The 21,210-nt window shown below is 39.7% G+C and overlaps 1 protein-coding gene across 1 annotated transcript in view; it reads left to right on the top strand.

Moving 5' to 3' along the window:
- The window catches only part of LOC136666300 (Fc receptor-like protein 5), a 59,771-nt gene that overhangs the window by 1,914 nt on the left and 36,647 nt on the right, over positions 1-21,210 (top strand). The window contains exons 3-9 of the mRNA XM_066644396.1: positions 4,462-4,722; positions 6,211-6,471; positions 8,511-8,786; positions 8,901-9,239; positions 9,369-9,635; positions 9,805-10,053; positions 10,084-10,094. Of these exons, the coding sequence (XP_066500493.1) occupies positions 4,462-4,722; positions 6,211-6,471; positions 8,511-8,786; positions 8,901-9,239; positions 9,369-9,635; positions 9,805-10,053; positions 10,084-10,094 (1,664 nt within the window). The remainder of the gene's footprint in view (positions 1-4,461; positions 4,723-6,210; positions 6,472-8,510; positions 8,787-8,900; positions 9,240-9,368; positions 9,636-9,804; positions 10,054-10,083; positions 10,095-21,210) is intronic.

The raw sequence follows: 21,210 nt of genomic DNA on the forward strand, positions 1-21,210 counted from the left end.
AAGTTCTCATCTAAAACAGGGGGGTGCTGCAGCTGTCACATCCTGGCCCAGTCCTGTCTGTTTTCCCCACCATGTGCTCATGTAACACATGGCCTTGTTTGTTGTTGTCCCTGTCTCCGCCCTTGTTCTGCCCTAGCCCCACCGTAGTCCTGCCTCTGTCCTGTTATTGTCTCCAGGTGTTCCTCGTTTTTCTTGTCCTTATAGAGTCCCTTTGTTTCAGTGGTGTTGTGTGTTTAGATATGTGTTTCACAGTCTTTCTGTCCACATGTGTCTACCCCAGTTCATGGCTTTTCCCTGTCCGTCCTTGTTTATCTCTGTTTAGTTAGTTTTGTCTTTATTACCCGTGTTTATTTTGATTCTGTCTGTGTCAAATAAAATTCCTTGCATTTATGTCCGTCTCCTCGTCCTCCCTGCGCAGCTGTGACAGCAGCAAAAGTTTAGGAATCACTGGTCTAAGTTTATCAACAGCCACAAAGTGGAAAATACCAATGAGAGGAAGAGTTTAGGCTGAAGAGGGAAAATATCTCGTCCACAAACTGGATCAGTAGTATATAAGACTTAACAAACAGATACTGAATCAAATAGACTCCAGTTCTGTCTTTCACTCAGGACAGTATGAGTGTGTATTCATTATTAAAATGTAAAAGGAACAAATATTGTCCTAATTTACCAGTGATGGATTTGTTTATAGCACCTCAATAAACACAATGAAGGGTCTACAGAGTTGTCAGGAGCGAGGGGCGGATAGGAGGAGGGCGGACGCACTCGCTAAAACACAGTTTTTTAATAAAGGGAGATAACAAAACAAAGAACGAAAACATACAGGGATACAAGGCAGGCTAAATTAAACAAGGGAAACTAAACAGGGCAAACCGGACTGACAGACTAAAGAGTTCACAAAATAACGATAGGAAAGGAAACTGCGACATGAAACAACGACTAAGAAAACAAACACGGAGAAACTGGAGACAGACGGACAGACCAGGAAACACTACCAACTAGACATAGGATAAACGTGAAATGAGAAATGTACGACCAACAGGACGTGACACAAGAGGGCTTAAATACAGACACAAACGAGACACAACTGGACAGATAACGAGGACGGGCTGACACATGACACGGACGAGGAGGCGGGACGAGGGCGGAGACAAGGATATAAACAAAACATAGCCATGTGCGAATAAAGCACATGGCGGGGACAACAGACTGACAGGACGAAGGCGTGACAAGAGTGAACTGGGTCCATTTGCAGGTTTGTTCTAACACTGTGTTCTAAAAAAATATCAGATATTTAACTGACTTCATCATTTCATATCAGCAGTAAAACCCAGACTGAGAGTAGAGTCTCAGAGCACAGTCTTTACTGGAGACACAGTTACTCTGAGCTGTGAGCTGTCACAGTCGACTGGATGGAGATTTTCTGGAGGAAAGACTCTCAGTATTTACACCCTCCTCTGATTCCTGAAGATAGACACAACAACACAGTCAGTGCAGCAGTGTGTACTCCAGGAGGAACAGAGTTCCAGTGTGCAGCGCTCAGGGAGATTATTATTCTGTGTTCTACAGTGATACCATTCAATTACAGTCAGAGTCATGTGATGACTTCTGTTTCCTAATTTACAAATAACATGAGTTCAGAAATATGTGGGTTGTTTTTGTCTAATTTACATATTTAAAGTATGTCATTGCTCTCAGAAGGAAAACTTTTATTTTCAAAGCTGTAAGTTTACAGGAGCATGAAAATGAATGTTTTGAGCATTTTTCTAGTTCCTTTGTGAAGAAAACTGTCCCAGAATAAAAGTGCAGCTGGTGTTTCCAGAGTCAGAGAGAAATTGAGAATCATTAAAAATGGAGATACAAGGTTTTGTTCTGTTATGATAAACATTTAAAAGCATTTGTGATCTTTGAACAGAGAAACTAACGCCTACAGTGAAGATCCATCCAGATCCGAGTGTTTTCATCGGAGAGACAGTCACTCTGACGTGTGAAATAAACAGTGGAGGTTCCTGGAGTTATGAGTGGTATAAGGATAGAACACTGCAGTTTCAACAATGGAATTCAGTCCAAACCTTTAAAGCTGATGGGAATCATAGAGGAACTTATTCCTGTAGAGGAGGACTTTCAGGACGAATAAACACACACACCAGTGCCGCTGTTACACTGACTGTATCAGGTGAGTGTGACACCTTTATTACATTATTCTATTACTAGAGTCAGTGATATAGAACTGCATTATAAATACATACATCTGTACTTTACCTCTATTGTAGCTACAAGAGATTAGTTTTATTCAGAAGATTATGGAGCCATCTCTGAACTTCAGTTACATGTTGTATGCATTCTCTGCTTCTCAAAGATCCCAAACACATTCCCAACACATTCAGTGAGATCAGGGGCTGGATTCACAAAAGGTTTCCTAAGAACAAAGTACAAAGGATCTTAAGATAAACACTAAGTAGTTAGTAGTTAAACGCAATAATAAAAAAAGTAATTTCTCAAATATAGTCTTCTGATAGTCTTCATTATTTTCTTTATTTCTCAATCATTTTACAGTTTATAAATGCTGTGAGACACATTTTAAAAGACGAATCACCCATTATTCCCAGGATTAAGTTAAATCTCTGCAGCTGATGGAGAAATGGAGGAAAAGAATAATCAGACTAGATGAGCATTAGAAACATGTAAATAAACTAGAACTAGAACTAAGGGTGAAGGAAATATTTAATCAGCTCCGCTGAACCACTGGTGCCTTCAGACTTGTAATATTCATATTCTCTGCTTCATTCATCTGCTTCCACTGGAGTGGTGTAGTTTATGTAAATATAAAGACAAGTAATAAGGAATCTGCCTGAAGCAAATCATGTGCAATCCATTTAAAAAATATATACTCGTATTTCGTCTTCTGTATTATAAGTCGAATTGCACATTATCATGCAATACCATTTAACGGATCATTCATTTAACGCCTTATTCAAGATAATGGAGCACTGTTTGACACAATTTATGACACTTTGGATATGTATTACCCCATTTTTCAAAAAGGACTAATATTTACACTCCAATTATTGCTTGTTAGAACCTAATGTTTCCCAAAATAGGTTTCACAGCGCAACATAAACCATGCGATGTATATTTGTAGTAATTCATAGAACTTTTTATTTTTTCACCAAAAAACAAATTTCGATGCCCAGAAAAACACTGAGACACCACGTGTGATCCTCTATTTAGACTTGAATAAATATCAATATAAATATATCTGGAACACTCAGAACCTTTCCTGGTGAAGAACACATAAATCCACATCTGTGGATCCCAGTTGATGTCTCTAAAGTTATTTGTAGTTAAAAAAAATTATAATAATAATAAACTATGAGCATCTACATTTTTTTGGCATTTAGGAGTCAATTGGAAGCATATGTAAACTTTTTTAGGTTAAAAAAACATATTTTTCTACTTTAAAGTGTCCTTTTACAGAAAAACCCAACTATATTCATTTATTCCAATGATTTAGAAAGTAATAATGATTCAAATTTGGCAATTAGCTATATTTTGGAAATTCTTAAAAGTAGCTAGAGACTAACAGGTTATTGTCTTCTATTAGTAGTGATTCAGCTCTTTAAACGGATCATTTTAGAGATTTATCTGAACTCTGCTCAACTCTAAAACCAGTGTGAGGTTTTTATAAATTTAAGAAAATAATTAAGAACCTATATTTTTAAAGAATGCTAAATGTTCTTAGAATTTTTCTTAAGAGAAAAGTTAAGAATGGGACAATTCTTAAGAAGATTTTTAAAGAATAACTATTTATCTGAACTTTTATCTTTTGTGTGAAGTTAAGAAAAAACAATCACATTTAAGAAGAATTTCTTTCTTAAGACACTTTGGTAAATCCAGCTCCTGGACTCTGGGGTGGATTGATTCTTGACATTTTCACATCCTTTCAGACCCATAGCTCACAGCAGAAGAACAGAATGTTTGCAGGTAGTGTCGCAGTCACACAGCTCCAGGGACCTGGAGGTTGTGGGTTCGATTCCTGCTCCAGGTGACTGTCTGTGAGGAGTTGGTGTGTTCTCCCCGTGTCTGCGTGGGTTTCCTTCGGGTGCTCCGGTTTCCTCCCACAGTCCAAAAACACACGATGGTAGGTGGATTGGCGACTCGAAGGTGTCCATGTGTGTGTGTGTGTGTGTGTCTGTGTTGCCCTGTGAAGGACTGCCGCCCCCTCCAAGGTGTATTCCTGCCTTGCGCCCAATGATTCCAGGTAGGCTCTGGACGCACCGCGACCCTGAATTGGATAAGCGGTTACAGATAATGAATGACTGAATGACATCAACTGTCCCAGAATAAAAGTGCAGTTGGTGTTTCCAGAGTCAGAGAAAACTTGAGAAACATCAAAAATGGAGACACAAGGTTTTCTTCTGTTACGATAAACATTTAAAAGCTTTTGTGATCTTTGAACAGAGAAACCAACGCCTACAGTGAAGGTCCAGCCAGATCCGAGTGTTTTCATCGGAGAGACAGTCACTCTGACGTGTGAAATACACAGTGGAGGTTCCTGGAGTTATGAGTGGTATAAGGATAGAACACTGCAGTCTCAACAATGGAATTCAGTCCAAACCTTTAAAGCTGATGGGAATCATAGAGGAGCTTATTCCTGTAGAGGAGGACTTTCAGGACGAATAACCACACACACCAGTGCCGCTGTTACACTGACTGTATCAGGTGAGTGATATTATATTATTAGAGTTATTCATTTAGAAATGAAATATAAACATACAAATCTTTTAATTTTCTCTATTAGAGCTTCAGGAGATTAGTATTTTTTCAGGAGATTATTGAGCCTTGATTTCTCCACTCCTCCAAAGTTCAGTTTTACATGTTGTTTCCATTCTCTGCTTCTCAAAGATCCAAATAAATCCAAACACATTCAGTGATGTTGAGGTCTGGACTCTGGGGTGGATTTATTATTGACATTTACACATCCTTTCAGACCCATAGCTCACAGCAGGAAAATGGATTGTAGATGAAAGCTTTAAGTGTTGTTTATCTGTTGGGGACAGTTCTGATGGTTTATCAGGTCCAGAACATCATTTGGATTTGTTTCATATTTTTTAAAATGTTTAATTGTTCGACTCTCCCCTTTTTTAAACACAAGGCTGACTATTTCACAGCACCACAGCTCGCCTCATAACAGCTGCTTCATGAACAAAGCATACACTGATCCACTGAAGTAAAGCTTAGTCTGAGTTTATCCACCGCCACAAAGTGGAAGATACAAATAAGAGGAAATGTTCAGGTTGTTGGAGAGTGAAAATATCTCGTCCACAAACTGGAACAGTAGCATTTAAACACTATTGGTGCTGGAGTATTTAAATAACGGTGGGTTAAAGCCTTTTTACAACTTGATGGCTGCTTTGGAGAAGAGCAGAAAAGCCTCCACAATTTTTACCTAAAATCCTTCAGGAATCTGTGAGAAAAGATTCAGTCGGATGATTTTTTATGTTTTGCTTTATTCCCTGTTTTTCAACTATTTATAGAACTTTATGAATACCTTCGTTTTAGAATTTAAAATTTTTTTGCAGCTGCAGACAATTTTCATTTTACACATCCTTTCAGACCCACAGCTCACAGCAGAAGAATGTAGATGAAAGCTTTAAGTGTTTATCTGATGGAGACAGTTGTGGAGGTTTATTCAGCACATTTTTAGAAGTGATTTTATTATTATTTAATATTTAATTTTTAACTCTGTTTCACAGCACTGCGGCTCGTCTCATTACAGCTGCTTCATGAGCAAGAAGTGCACTGATCCACTGAAGTAAAGCTTAGTCTGAGTTTATCCACAGCCTCAAAGTGGAAAATAAACAACATTCAGGGTCTTCTGTAGTGGAGCTGGTGCATAAAGGAGAGGAGGGTTTGTTTTAATTGTTGTAGCTGTAACTGAGAATAAAATGAGCTCACAATTTCATACAGAGAACACAGCCTACATTCGCTTATGTTTGTGTACAATCTGTAAATTACAGCATTAAAGAGAATTCTCTAATTTATAAAAGTAGCAAAACATACATCTGAGAGTGTGTAGTGATTCTGAGACTCAGAGCAGTGTGTAAAGTCTGACATCTGTTTTACTCTTAAACTTTAAATACAAAATTAAACAGAGTTTTTAAAATAACTAATTACTTCTGTTAACTGATGTTTGTTGTTTATCAAAAGAAAAACCTAAACCTACAATAACTTCAAATCCTGAAGGAGCTGCACTGACAGGAAACACAGTGACTCTGACCTGTACACTGGCTCAGTCTGATGGATGGACGTTCAGCTGGGTCAAAGGCTCACAGACACTTGAGATCACATCCAGCTCCTCCATCCACACCATCAGCTCAGTTAGTGTCTCTGATAGAGGTCAGTACTGGTGCAGAGCTCAGAGAGGAAGCTACTACACAGACAGTGATGCACTCTGGGTAAACGTCACTGGTGAGTAGGAGACTTTCACTAAGTGATGATATTTATTGCTATTAGGACTGAACATGTAATGATTTATATTTACATCACTACACACACAAATAGTCAACATTATTCAGAATTCATAACACATCTTCCTTCCACAGCTTCACATGTTTATCTCAGGGACATTGTGTCATTGTGACGTGGTGTGTGTTTGTGAAATGGATAATTAGAAGATATTTTAGAAACAGGCAGAGACACAACACACAGGAAAGAACATGGTCTGGTAAATGTTATGATACGATGAATAGTGACTTTAATAAAACTAGGGATGTGAACCAGAGATGAAGAAAGATTAAATTAGGTTTCATTCTGATTTAAATATTTCATTTATGTGTGTGTGAGTGAATGTGTGAGTGAGTGAATGTGTGAGTGTGTGTGAGTGTGTGTGTGTGTGTGAGTGTGTGTGTGTGTGTGTGTGTGAGTGTGTGAGTGTGTGTGTGTGTGTGAGTGAGTGACTGTGTGAGTGACTGTGTGAGTGACTGTGTGAGTGACTGTGTGAGTGAGTGTGTGTGTGTGTGTGTGTGAGAGAGACAGAGTGTGTGAGTGAGTGTGTGAGTGTTTCTGTGTGAGTGAGTGTGTGTTTATGTGGGTGTGTGTGTGTGTGAGTGAGTGTGTTTGTGAGTGTGTGAGAGAGTATGTGTGTGACTGAGTGTGTAAGTGTGTGATGCAGTGTGATGGACTGGCTCCTGGTCCAGGGTGTGTTCCTGCCTTGTGTGAGTGTGTGTGTGTGTGCTTGTGAGTGTGTGTGCTTGTGAGTGTGTGAGTGTGTGTGTGTGTGTGTGTGTGTGCTTGTGAGTGTGTGTGCTTGTGAGTGTGTGTGAGTGTGTGTGTGTGTGCTTGTGAGTGTGTGTGCTTGTGAGTGTGTGAGTGTGTGTGTGTGTGCTTGTGAGTGTGTGTGCTTGTGAGTGTGTGTGAGTGTGTGTGTGTGTGCTTGTGAGTGTGTGAGTGTGTGTGTGTGGTTGTGAGTGTGTGAGAGAGTGTGTGTGTGAGTGAGTGTGTGTGAGTGTGTGATGCAGTGTGATGGATTTCTGTAAAATGGCCCTGTGCAATAAATAAATGTGTTTAAAAAACATCCAAGTTTAAGATTTGATTCCAATTAAAAGTTATTATCTAGGACTGTTCTCTCTGAACATAGAACCATTTAGAGACTAATTTAAGCAGGAAGGACCCTTAAAAGTGTGTGTGTGTGTGTGAGTGAGTGACTGTGTGAGTGACTGTGTGAGTGAGTGTGTGTGTGTGTGTGTGTGAGAGAGACAGAGTGTGTGAGTGAGTGTGTGAGTGTTTCTGTGTGAGTGTGTGAGAGAGTATGTGTGTGACTGAGTGTGTGAGTGTGTGATGCAGTGTGATGGACTGGCTCCTGGTCCAGGGTGTGTTCCTGCCTTGTGTGAGTGTGTGTGTGTGTGTGTGTGTGTGTGTGTGTGTGTGCTTGTGAGTGTGTGTGCTTGTGAGTGTGTGAGTGTGTGTGTGTGTGTGTGTGTGTGTGTGTGTGTGTGCTTGTGAGTGTGTGTGCTTTTGAGTGTGTGTGAGTGTGTGTGTGTGTGTGCTTGTGAGTGTGTGTGCTTGTGAGTGTGTGTGCTTGTGAGTGTGTGAGTGTGTGTGTGTGTGGTTGTGAGTGTGTGAGAGAGTGTGTGTGTGAGTGAGTGTGTGTGAGTGTGTGATGCAGTGTGATGGATTTCTGTAAAATGGCCCTGTGCAATAAATAAATGTGTTTAAAATCATCCAAGTTTAAGATTTGATTCCAATTAAAAGTTATTATCTAGGACTGTTCTCTCTGAACATAGAACCATTTAGAGACTAATTTAACCAGGAAGGACCCTTAAATAGATACTGAACCTTTTGATAGTAACAATTTTTAAAATACATTAACATTTAAAATATTCACTAGTAATTAATTACGTTCTGATTAATTAATGTGGATATGATGATGAGATAAATGTATAATATTTTATTACATGTTTAACTCTCGTGATAACAGTGTTATGAGTGTGATTTTCTTTTTTTTACAGTGAGTCCTAAACCTGTGTTGACCATAGCGCCTGATAAAGGACTGTTTAAAGGAGAGAATGTCACTCTGAGATGTGACATAGAGGCAGGAGGAGACACTGAGTGGAATTACATCTGGTTTAAAGATAATAATGAACTAAAGCAGTTCAGTAGATCACAGGAGATTACAGTCCGCTCTGTTACAGAGTCTAACAGCGGTAAATACACCTGCAGAGGGGAGAGGAAAAGTGACTCTCAGAAGTCAGAGATCAGTGATGCTGTTACACTGACTGTGTCTGGTGAGTCTGTGGGTTTGAGGTGTATTTTCTTGTTAATTATACTGTATGTAATAATCTTCTCCCTCTGTATAAACGTGTTTGTGTCTGTTCTATTCTCCATGTCGTCTGTGTCAGGTGAAGCCCAGGCAGTATTGAGTGTGTCTCCACAGAGCTGGCTGACTGAAGGAGACTCAGTGACTCTAAGCTGTGAGGTTGATATCTCCTCTAAAGGCTGGACGTTCAGCTGGTACAGAGCTGTTCCCTACAGACAAGGTTTAACCCAGATTACAGATGTTCATGGTAAAGTGGTGTATTCTGTAGAGCTCCTGTCAGACAGCAGAAGAGGAGCTGGAGGCTCCTACACTCTCAGTCCTGCTGCTCTGTATCACACAGGAGTTTATGTGTGTGGAGCAGAGAGAGGAGAACCAGCCTTTCACACACAGTACAGCAGTCCACAGCCGCTATGGATCACTGGTGAGGAACTAGAGCCAGTGAAGAATATACAGTCAGAACAGTCTCACTACACTTCTGTTGATTTTTACAGTGAAAATGAGTTAATGTCCTCTACAGGAAACAGACTTTAATACTTCTGTGTATTTTCAGGTAACTCTCCTCCAGTGTCTCTGATCATCAGTCCCAGCAGAACTCAACACTTCAGCACTGACTCTCTCTCACTGAGCTGTGAGGGACACAGAGACTCTGCTGGATGGAGAGTGAGGCGATACACACACAGTGAGAAGGTGTCCAACTGTTCTTCAGTTCCAGGGTTTACCTGCAACATCAGCTCCCTCTCCACATCAGACACTGGAGTTTACTGGTGTCAGTCTGAATCTGGAGAGAGAAGTGATCCTGTCAACATCACAGTGCACAGTGAGTCTCCACTATTCTCATCAATAATAGAGGCTCAATACAGAGGACTACTGAGATTTTGAAAGAATTTATTTAGCTTAATTTTTCAAGTATAATTTAATAAAAAATCAAATACAGTCACGCTAAATACCATAGCAAACTTTTATTTACTCCTGTTTCTATCCTGCAGATGGTGATGTGATTCTGGAGAGTCCTGTCCACTCTGTGTCTGAGGGATATTCTCTGACTTTCCTCTGTTTATATCGCTCCACAAAGTCCTCACTCCTCCCAGCTGATTTCTATAAAGATGGAGTACTTCTCCAGAAGCAAACGACAGGAGAGATGACCATCCATAAAGTCTCAAAGTCTCATGAAGGTCTCTACCACTGTAAACACCCAGAGAAAGGAGAATCTCCACAGAGTTGGATCTCAGTCAGAGGTCTGCTGCTTTATTTTTATTTTCATTCAGCAATAATCTCTGTCCTATTTTACGGTGCTTTAATTTTGTGTGTGTGTGTGTGTGTGTTTGTCTGGTTCAGGATCTCCATTCTCAGTTCTCAGAGTGCTCAGTAGTCTCATGGCAATGACTCCTTATTTGATAATCACCATTGTGCTGGGGGTGAAATGCTACAGAGTTCGAGGTAAGAACTGAGACTTTAAAATAGTTTCACAGTTTCTCTGGATCAGATATTTATTTATCAGCTTTAAACTGAAGCAGAAATCTTAAACTGATCAGAGACTAATGTGCTGTTTGTGTCATTGTGTATTTCACAGTTAAACCTGAGGAGAACAGACCACACTCAGTGATAGAAGCTGGAGCATCTGACTGAGTGTTTAATACAGAGTTCTACATTACAGTTATAATAATGTGTACTGTATGCCTCATTTACAGACATTTAAATAGCAGTTCAGTGTCTAGCAGCTTCATTTCTGCTCCATCAGTGAGTGCAGTTGCAAAAGAACCTCACTGATTATTTATTTATTTGTGATAAAACATTTATCATGAACAATATCCAGATCATTAAAACAACTAACACACATTCAAACAAGGAACAGACACAGGCTCCACCCTGAAGCTGTCAGTCATTACATCTAATAACTTTCCTTCAGTTAATAAAAAAGCCATTATACTGACACCTAGTGGTCTGGACCTGTCAGAGGTTGTGTATTAAACGTATATTAAACATGGCTGGGGGCGGCACGGTGGCGCAGCAGGTAGTGTCACACAGCTCCAGGGACCTGGAGGTTGTGGGTTCAATTCCCGCTCCGGGTGACTGTCTGTGAGGTGTGTTCTCCCCGTGTCCCCGTGGGTTTCCTCTGGGTGCTCCAGTTTCCTCCCACTGTCCAAAAACACACGTTGGTAGGTGGATCGGCGACTCAAAAATAAAGTGTGCGTAGGTGTGAGTGAATGTCTGTGTCTGTGTTGCTCTGTGAAGGACTGGCGTCCCCTCCAGGGTGTATTCCCGCCTTGCGCCCAATGATTCCAGGTAGGCTCTGGACCCACCGCAACCCTGAACTGGATAAGTGGTTACAGATAATGAATGAATGAATAAACATGGCTGTCCTGAGATGGACGACCCGCTCTGTGGACCATAAAATGTTTCATGTAGGTACTCTGAATCAGGTGATTTGTCTCCTGTGACTTTCATGTTATAGAAAATGTATTAACGCTGGTAGTTTTTTAAAAGTAAATTAACACTTGCTTAAGACTTTTGTATTGGAACAAACATTTTGAATTAAATTAAAAAAAGAGGTTGTATAGAAAATCAAAGGAATAAACTGTCATCATTTAAGCATTTTTTAAAAACCTTTATATTATTTTATGATATTTCATTAGTAATAAATATTTTTTTTTTCAGAAATAGTATAAAATACCTGGTGTGATTGTGTTTTCTAAATGTCTGATTTTGTGATTGTCAGTTGAAATAAAGATTAAAAAAGTACTTTAATAATAAATGGTGTGGGTTGTGTTTATTCTGAATGACAAAGCTGTGCTACATAATGTGATTTAGACCTTTATTATTGTAACAGCTGTTCAGAACCTGTAAGAGTATTTCAGCACCATGTGCTCCTGTGGAGTTGTAAAGACTGGTGTTAAAAATGATGCCTATTTCTGCTTTCACAAACAAACACTTACTTTATAAAAACAAGTCCAGTGAGGGGAAAATCATTTATTTAATATATATATTAGTTAAAATCTGGCCTTTATTCATTAAAGTTCCATGCGATCAAATCATTAGTAAAATGAGACCTTGCAAATATTAATTATCAACATATTTTTATTAAATCTGTATCAGACTTACATCTTTGAATTTAACAGTGATATTTATCTTAACAACCATTTAATAGCTAATATATTTCAAAACACATTTTAGCAGTAACAGTAAAATTATTCAATTAATATTAATAAATGCCACAGCAGTAATTGTACTAACATAGATGTATTTATTTTAATGTGCACACATATGAAGTGTTGCATTTGTTAATAAAGTTTCTACTGATACAGTGTCTCCTACAAATACAAATCACACTGCTTACCTTGTACAGTAGAAACATATCTCATATACTGCACTAATTCAGTCCAGAGTATAAATCTGTTGACTCTGACCAGTAGAAGGTGCTTTCCACTCACTACTAGACTCCAAACCCCGCCCACGAGGACAATAATTGGCTCCTGAACTGCTTCTGTTATTGGCTCACTATGGACACGTCTGCATAAATTAGTTGCTGTTTCATATAAATGATATACAGTGTACAGGAGTTAAACTGGGCGGGTCCCCTGTAAATAACCAGTAAATAGTCAGTTGGGCACTTGGGCTTCAGAACTGGAAAATGAAGCAAAGGAAGAGTGTGACCTGGTCTGATTCATCACTTTTTACATAATGTGGATGGCACTGTGCCTGCGCTTTGCTTACGTGAATACAACATAAGAAAAACATTTCTCATCTTGAAATCTTTTTTTTTTTTTTTTACACATATATTCTTTCATCCAAAACATGGATGATTGCATCACTAAGACTATAAATGTTTAAGGTGGGTGTGACATGACAAATAAAAAAACTAGCACCTCTGCACATCTTTCAGAAAACGCAGTACTACACCCAGAAAATTAATGTAATGCTGATGTAAACAATTATGGAAAATTTAAGGCAGCAACAGATACATGTGTGTTCCCCTGAAATATCTGCTAAATGGAGATACATCAGCAGTTACAATTTTATACAGTCATTCATTCAGACTGTGTGCCTTCCTCCTTTAGAACACTGCATATATGACATTTCAAACACAGTATAAATAACAGCCATTCCTGTCCTTATCATAGTCCATTGAGAGTGTTTGCTAAGCAATAAGCTTCAGTTAAGTCCAGAATGCAGCAGCTATTCACCAAAGGTACAACATTTGATTATACCTTGGTTTTCTCATCCCTACATTGGCTTCCAGTACAATTTCACACTGACTATAAAATGCTCCTCCTGACCTTTAATCTCTCCCCACGGCCCCACAGTATCTTAGTGAATGTATTATAATTTACAACCCGTCCCATATGTGTGAGTCAACCTCACCTCACACCCTGCAGTTTCTTCTCCTGTCTCTTCTAATTCTGCATCAGGGTTCTTCTGATAAAATATATATTTCAGACAAAGCAACACTGGACAAACTTTTTCATCACTAATCCATTTTGGACGAATCCTTTCTCTGTCACTGCTTCACCTGCCACTCCCCTGTCTGCACCAGCATGCTCCTAATAAATATCTTGGCACAGTTTTGGAGCGCTGTTTGGATTTTGAGGAAAATTGTGAGTTCATTTATAAGAAAGCTCTGCGGTGTCTTTATCTGATTAAAATGAAAGTGTAATGTGTTATAAAGTGACAGTCTGGTTTGGGAGTCCGAGCTTTAGGGGCAAAGGAAAGCTTATGAGAACAGTGAAAATAGGTAGTAAACTGGTAGGAAGAAGTCAGATATCTATGAAGGATCAAACTAAAAAAAAGGCCTCTAAGATCATAATGAACTCAATCTGAACAGCTGCCTTCAGGCAAACGGTGCCAAGAGTTACTATAAATATCTTTAAAAAATCATTTTTACCAAATGCTGTGGAGATGATGAATTCTTCACCACGTCAAATAAACGGACACCTAAAAGAAACCTGCCATCTTAAAAAGTCACCCATTAGATTTAGACCACGTTCAATAAACTGCTGCTGGAATTTCATGTTCCACCTTAAAAATTCAGCCACATTTTCCCAGGGCTTCATCAAGTCAGTGCCTTACGCTGTTATTCCTATGCATTAGGCTCTATGTATGAGTCTGTGTTTCTGAGAGAGAGTGGCAGTTAAAGGTCTGTGTTTCAGTAAGTTCCGCTACACATTTCCTATGAGAGAGCATGCCCTATTTGAACAAACACTGTAAAAAAAAAAACATACACCAGATCACAAAACTAATCACTCTGTACAAGAAAGAACCCTTTGGTGATCGATTTGGTGCAAGAACTGTGCAGATTGAGCTAGAATTGTGTTATGGCAGTGTGAACACCCTCCCTAGTTCTGAAAACAAGTGTTAACTCAAAAACACCTCAGTGAAATAATTTCATGTTCATAGCTGTTAGAAAGGGGACGTTCTCTAACATTTAAACTTTAAATTATTTTTTTTAAAGTATAAGGGTTTTAGAACATTTTTAGCCAAAAAAGGCCTATTCAGAAAGACCCCTGAGTTAGAGTGGATTATGAGATCATCACCCACTCTATTCTTCCCCATTCAAATGAACAGTGAGATAATGAAAAAAAGATAAAATGAGACGGATGAGTGCAATTGGTCTGAAATTGACGTGACGGGTCCCGGTGTGCCCAGGTCTCACCAGTAAATCTCATGGTCATAGCTTAAAAATACAAGAAGTATAAATATACACGGTCTATGATTGTTCCAAATTTGGTGGCTGTAGCTCCATGACGTGTGAAAATGTTTATAGAAATGTGTGTAGAATAAAAACTTAGCTACAAAGAACATTAAAGAAAAGAACAGTAATTTGGCTTTGACAAGCCAAATTAATTAAATAGTTCTTTCTCTCATGAAACCCTCAGTTAGTTTCTAGTGCAATTTAGTTGTTTTGAGAAAACATTAGCAAAGTTTGAGAAAAGTTGGGGCACCGGCCAAAATTTGTAGAACTGGATCCTCGGAAGAAAGAGACTGATAGAGATGTGTATTCTCACAAATGTAGCTTCTTATTCTGTAAGTATCTGAAGAAGTCTGATCTAGAAAGACAATTTGTTTGTAATTGTTGAAATGAGGCAAAACAATTATTAATATACATATCTTTCAACTTCACAATGCCTTATTAGTACAATTACGAAATGTATTCAGACAGAGATGTATTTTTTTTTTTATTATTTGTTGTGTTCTCCGGTGTTGACCAAAGAAAGCTACATTTGCTTTAGCTTGTAGTGTAGATAATTAGCTCGGCTGCAGCTTGACTATTTTTAATCAAGAGTAGCTTAAGCTACTGCTTCAAAATATCTTTCTCAACACTTCTGTTGACTATAAAAATAGCACAAGTTTAACCTTAATCTTATCTGGTATCTGGTGATACACTTTACACTGTGTTTTAGACTCTTGCACCAAGTAGCTAATGTTGGTCCTGTAAACACCGCACTTCCTCTATTTAAATTAGGAATGGAATATATGTGACCTCAGTAGATTAACTTAAAAGTATATATTTCTTGCACAGATATTTATGCATTTGTAATGATTTATTTGCACTGAATAAATTAATGGTCTATTATAATACAGATTAAAGTAAATTAGCCATATCCAGTATGTGAGTGTATGGAAACATATAAGAACTGTTGCATACATCAACCAATCTCAAACCCACAGTACAGCTTCTCAGTTCTGAGAACAGGGAAGGGTTATATATGTGTTTGTGACTTCTGTTCTACTGGTATAATGGCAATGACAACCTCAAAAAATGAGGAACTGGAAACCAGTGAGAGGGATTTAAAACACATGCAGTGTGTGTGCATTCTAATAATGCTTTGTACACAATCAGAGTTAAGTTGAGGTGTAGTGCTGGTCCTCAGCTCAGAGCAGGTATAATTTGGATGTTGGATCATTCTCAGCACTGCAGTGTCACTGATGTTCTAGTGGTGTGTTTAGACACATGTTGTATCGTAGCAATTAATTCACTTAACAACCAATAAACAGAGAGAAGCTTGAGTTCAGGTTCTCGCACTGGTTCTTTTTTACTGAGGTTGTTTTTCTTTTATAAACTACAATACCCAAGCATAGAACTACAATTGCCTGGTATAGGACAGAATGCCATAAGGGTCAAAATGCATGAACAATACACAACATATTCCTTCCCCTTTACTTTGAATGCCACCACTAATACAAATATTCCCTAGTTTTATTTATTTTAACTAAATACAATCCCAGTACTGAACACTAGGGAAAGAGGGCTGACGACCTCAGTTCCCGGGCTGAACCCTGGGGATTATTCTGCCCCAATGGTGTGGGTTAGCCACTAGACTAAATATGCAGTCTCTCAGGTGGTCGTCTGATTCTAGAGGGATAACAACATCCAGTAGGCTCAGATGGCACATTCGCAGATGGACGGGTAGAAACATACGGCTCTAAGACAGGTGTTGGAGAATGAGGGCATATCCGGTTCCGGTCTTTATCCAACTCTGTTGATTGATTTTCGGAAGGGGGTTCCTGGTTAACACAGACGTCAGGGTAAAAGGTCAAATGATTCCACCTTAAGTGTGTCATCACTGGCTTTTGCTGAAGACAACAGTTGGTCTACATGTCTTCGCCAAATCACATTGTCTTGTGTTTGGACAGTATAGGAAACAGGACCAATTTGTGTAACTACTGTAGCTGGAACCCATTTTGCACCCTTGCTGTAATTTTGTGCCAGAACACTCTCACCTTGATTGAAAACTCTTTGCTTTGCTTTGCCACTCCTATCCACTTGAGTTCTCTGTTGTGACTGTACCACTTGTCTTGTGCTTGGTGGTCTCAGGAGGTCCAATCCAGTACGAAGCTGTTGGTTAAACATGGCAAATGCCGGAGTAACCTTTGTAGTGGCATGTCTGGTGTTTCTGTATGCTAACAGGAATGTGTTAAGTCGACGGTTAAGAGAACCATTGCCTCGAGATGAATATAGAGCTTGTTTCATCGTCTGGACAAATCTCTCAGCAAGCCCATTCGTTGCTGTGTGATAAGGTGATGATCGTATGTGCTTGATTCCATTTGCATTCAAGAAGGACTGGAATTCTTCCAACACAAATTGCGATCCGTTACAACTCACAAGCTGATTTGGCAATCCAAAACAACTGAAGATTGGCCTGAGTGCCTCAATGGTTTTCTCTGCCGTTGTGCTTTTCATCACTGCCACCTCTGGCCACTTGCTATGAGCATCCACAAAAATAAGGAACATGTGATCCTCTAGAGGCCCAGCATAATCTATATGGATTTTCTGCCATGGCTCATCTGGAAAATCCCATGGATGTAGAGGGACTAATTGTGGCACATTTCTCTGTTTCTGGCAAGCTACACAAGTCTTTGCTTTCTTCTCAATTGTTGCATCTAGCCCAGGCCACCAAAAGTAGCTGCGAGCAATCTCTTTCATTCTCACAACTCCACAGTGTCCCGAGTGAAGTTCTTCTAGCACCTGGCATCTCAGTGATGGTGGTATTACCACTCGAAAACCCCACAGCAAACAACCAGCTTGAACTGTGAGCTCATTTCTTCTCAACAGATAACAGATAACACTTTCGCACTTGGGCTGAAGTCACTGGAGCATCGGGCACCTCCTTAAAGTAGAAGATTTCTGCTTGTTGGTGTTCTGCATGCTTTATGAGCAAGGGAAGCCTAGACAAGCTATCAGCATTGCAGTGAAATTCAGACCTCTGGTACTTTATGTCATACATATATGCAGACAATAATAAGACCCATCGCTGCATGCGGCTGGCTGCATGTGATGGAATGCCAGCCTGGCTACCAAAGATTGAAATCAGTGGTTTGTGATAAGTAAGCAGAATTAATTTGCGCCCAAAAAGAAATTGAAGGAATTTCTTGACACCAAATACAATTGTTAGGGCTTCACGCTCAATTTGTGCATAGTTGCTCTCCGCTTTACTCAGGGTCCATGATGCAAAAGCTATCAGTCTTTCCTCCCCATTTGGTAGAGTATGGGACACAACAGCACCCACCCCATAGGGAGATGCATCGCATGCCAACTGAATCGGCAGAGAAGGGTTGAAGTGTGTGAGGGCCTTTGACTCAGTTAAGGCTACTTTTGCTTCATTAAAAGCCTTCTGACATCTGTCAGTCCATTTCCACTGTCTTGACTTAACTAGCAATTCATGAAGTGGACGTAGTATGTTTGCCAAATTTTGAATAATACATCAGTAATCCTAAGAAGGATCGCAACTGGCTCACATTTTGTGGTAATGGAGCATCAACAATTGCTTTGACTTTTGATAGGGCCTTGTGAAGACTAGTGCTATCAATCACATCAGAAGATCATCAAGGTAGTATTGTACACCCGTCAGCCCACTGAGGATCTGATCCATTGCTCTCTGAAACAATGCTGGAGCTGAGGTAATACCAAATGGAAGCCTTCAGTACCTATAGAGTCCCTTGTGTGTTACAATAGTCAGTAACTCTTGTGAGTCTGGATCTACATGCATCTGTAAGTAAGCTTGGCACAAATCTATCTTGCTAAATTTCTGGCCCCCAGAAAGACTAGCGAAAAGATCATCAATCAAGGGAACTGGATATCGTTCAGCAGCCAGGACTGGATTTATTGTGACTTTGAAGTCCCCACAGATTCTGACTGATCCGTCTTTCTCAATGACTGGGACAATGGGTGTAGCCCATTCACTCACACTAACCGGTTCCAGTACTCCTGCCTCGACTAGGTGGTTCAGCTCAGCTTCAACCTTGGGTTTGATAGCATAGGGAACAGGTCTCACCTTCAGACATTTTGGCTTACAGTCTGGCTTGACACTCAGCTTTACTGTGATATCTTTCATGCTTCCAAGCTCCTTTGCGAATACAGTAGGATGTTTCTTCAGTATGCTAGGAAGAGTTGCACCATCTTTTGCAACCATGTGCACCTCCTGCCAGTTCAGCCTAATCTTTTCCAGCCAGGAGCGCCCTAACAGTGATGGATGATTGCCAGCCACAATGTACAAAGGCAGCTTCACCTTTTGTTTGTTGAGTGCAACAGTCACATCCACAACTCCTTTTACTGGCACAGTCTCACCAGTATATGTTCTTAACGTCAGCTTAGAAGACTTTGCCTTAGATGCTGCAGCTCCTCCTTGTGGACTTTTTCTGAAACCAGCGATACTGCTGCACCAGTGTCCACTTGCATCAGTATTGGCTCTCCCTCCAGCAGGGGTGTCACCCAATAACCATCAGAGGTTCCTGAGACTGACATTACCTGCAAATATTCATAATCAGTTTCGTCACTTTGTTTCTCCGCTGACTCCTCCACTTGATATACCTGCTTTTTTTTGAGGTTTTCTGAAACCAACTTTGCTCTGTTCAGTGGTTTTGTTCAAAACTGGCTTCTTTGTTTTGCATGCTCATTCAATATGCCCGTATTTTCCACAATGTCTTTACACCAGCATTCCTGTGCTTGACGACCAGATTTACCACAGCAGTAGCATGGTTTGTTCACCTTGGGTTTTTGTTTTTCACTGTGCACTTTGTGTACTTGCACAGATCCACTTAGCTGTTGAGCTTCTTTGGCTGCCATTTTCATGGATGTGCTCACTTCAATTGCCCTCTCTAGCGTTAAGTTGCTCTCTGTCAAAAGACGCTTCTGAATGGTTTCACTGCGCAAGCCACAAACTAATCTGTCTCTTATGGTGTCGTTCAAAGTACGACCAAACTCACAGTGTTTGAGAGGTGCTTCAGAACTGCAACAAACTGTGATATTGACTCTCCCTCTTCCTGATTTTGTTTGTGAAATCTGATCTTTCAGCTATGATGAGGGGCTTTGGAGAGTAATGCATTTTCAGTGTATTTACAATAGTATCATAGGAGCAATCACCAGGTTTCTCAGGTTGCAGTAGGCTACGCAGCAGATTGTAGGTTTTACCCATTACGCTGAGAAATGTGGGCACTACCACTTCAGTCTTAATGCTGTTGGCCAGTACAAAGAACTCAAAACGTTCTGTGTATGAGCTACAAGACTCCACAAACTCTTCAAATAATCCAATGTGTCCAAAAACACCCGCCATTTCGTTATTTCTTTCTTTTGTTTTTTTTTTAACGTGCGTGTATATAGGATTAGCAGTGCCTTACATTCTTACTGCTGCAAGTGTTTACCCTGTCTGCTCTGAACTCCCGCCAAGAGCTAACTCCACACGGATGAATTTGCGTGTAAAACGCACAACGAGTAGCTCAGTTAGTCCTCAACTTTGCTCCAGAACTTTCATCTGAACCTAACTTTTATCCTCATCGCCAGTTTTGTTGTATCGTAGCAATTAATTCACTTAACAACCAATAAACAGAGACTTGGAGTTCAGGTTCTCACACTGGTTCTTTTTTACTGAGGTTGTTTTTCTTTTATAAACTACAATACCCAAGCATAGAACTACAACTTCCTGGTATAGGACAGAATGCCATAAGGGTCAAAATGCATGAACAATACACAACAACACAGCAGTTCTCCTGGGGTGTTTAAACAATGCAAATTCACAGACCTCTCCTATAGAAACACCTACTTTGTTAATATAGTAGATGTGAAGTCAGAGACAGTAAATATGTTGCTACACATTGACAATGAGAAGTTTAAAAACTCCAACAGAACTGCTGTTTCTGATCCACTCCCAGCACTGCAACATACACAAACACTTCCCCACCATGTCAGGGTCACAGCAGAGCTCAGACTGACTTCTCTGGTGATTCTTTGAGTGTCTTGACTATTGAAGGGTGAAAGGAAGTTAACAAAGTATGCAGAGTAACAGATGGTTTAATACAGTCTGTAAATGTACAACAACAACGTGCACCTATATTAATGGAGCTGGTAACAATAGGCAGAAACTGGTATGTAATTATACATATAATTACCTACCTGTTTGTCCACAGTCGTAAACATTAGCCCACATTAGTAAAAAAAAAATCTATGTGTAGTGCATTAAAACCCAACAAAACACTGGAATATGAGAATGTTTTTTCATGGGGGACTGCACATCTATGTAAAATATGGTTCATTAATGTTGGTTCATAAATGTTTTCATTGCTCTACAGCAGTAAAATAATCAACATATAAATTGCTATCCTCATTATTTACCCCATATCTACAACCATTTTCATAACTGGTTTTTACAACATTGTGTGAGATTGTGAAACACTGCGTCTGGGGAGCAACGATACAGTCAGTTCACTACAAAACAATCCCCCTGAGAGCTTCACTGTTGTTCTTGATTTCAGACTCATACATCTGAGGAACATTCTCCTAGATTTACACCATGTTTCCACACAAGCAAGAACAATAGAACACACTTGATTATAAATCCACTTCAACTGTCAGATCACATCCTGCAGCGCCGTTCTTCACATACCAACCACGGCTGAAGTGAGCA

This window comes from Hoplias malabaricus, chromosome 14, assembly GCF_029633855.1.
Source record: "Hoplias malabaricus isolate fHopMal1 chromosome 14, fHopMal1.hap1, whole genome shotgun sequence".
Taxonomy (NCBI): domain Eukaryota; kingdom Metazoa; phylum Chordata; class Actinopteri; order Characiformes; family Erythrinidae; genus Hoplias; species Hoplias malabaricus.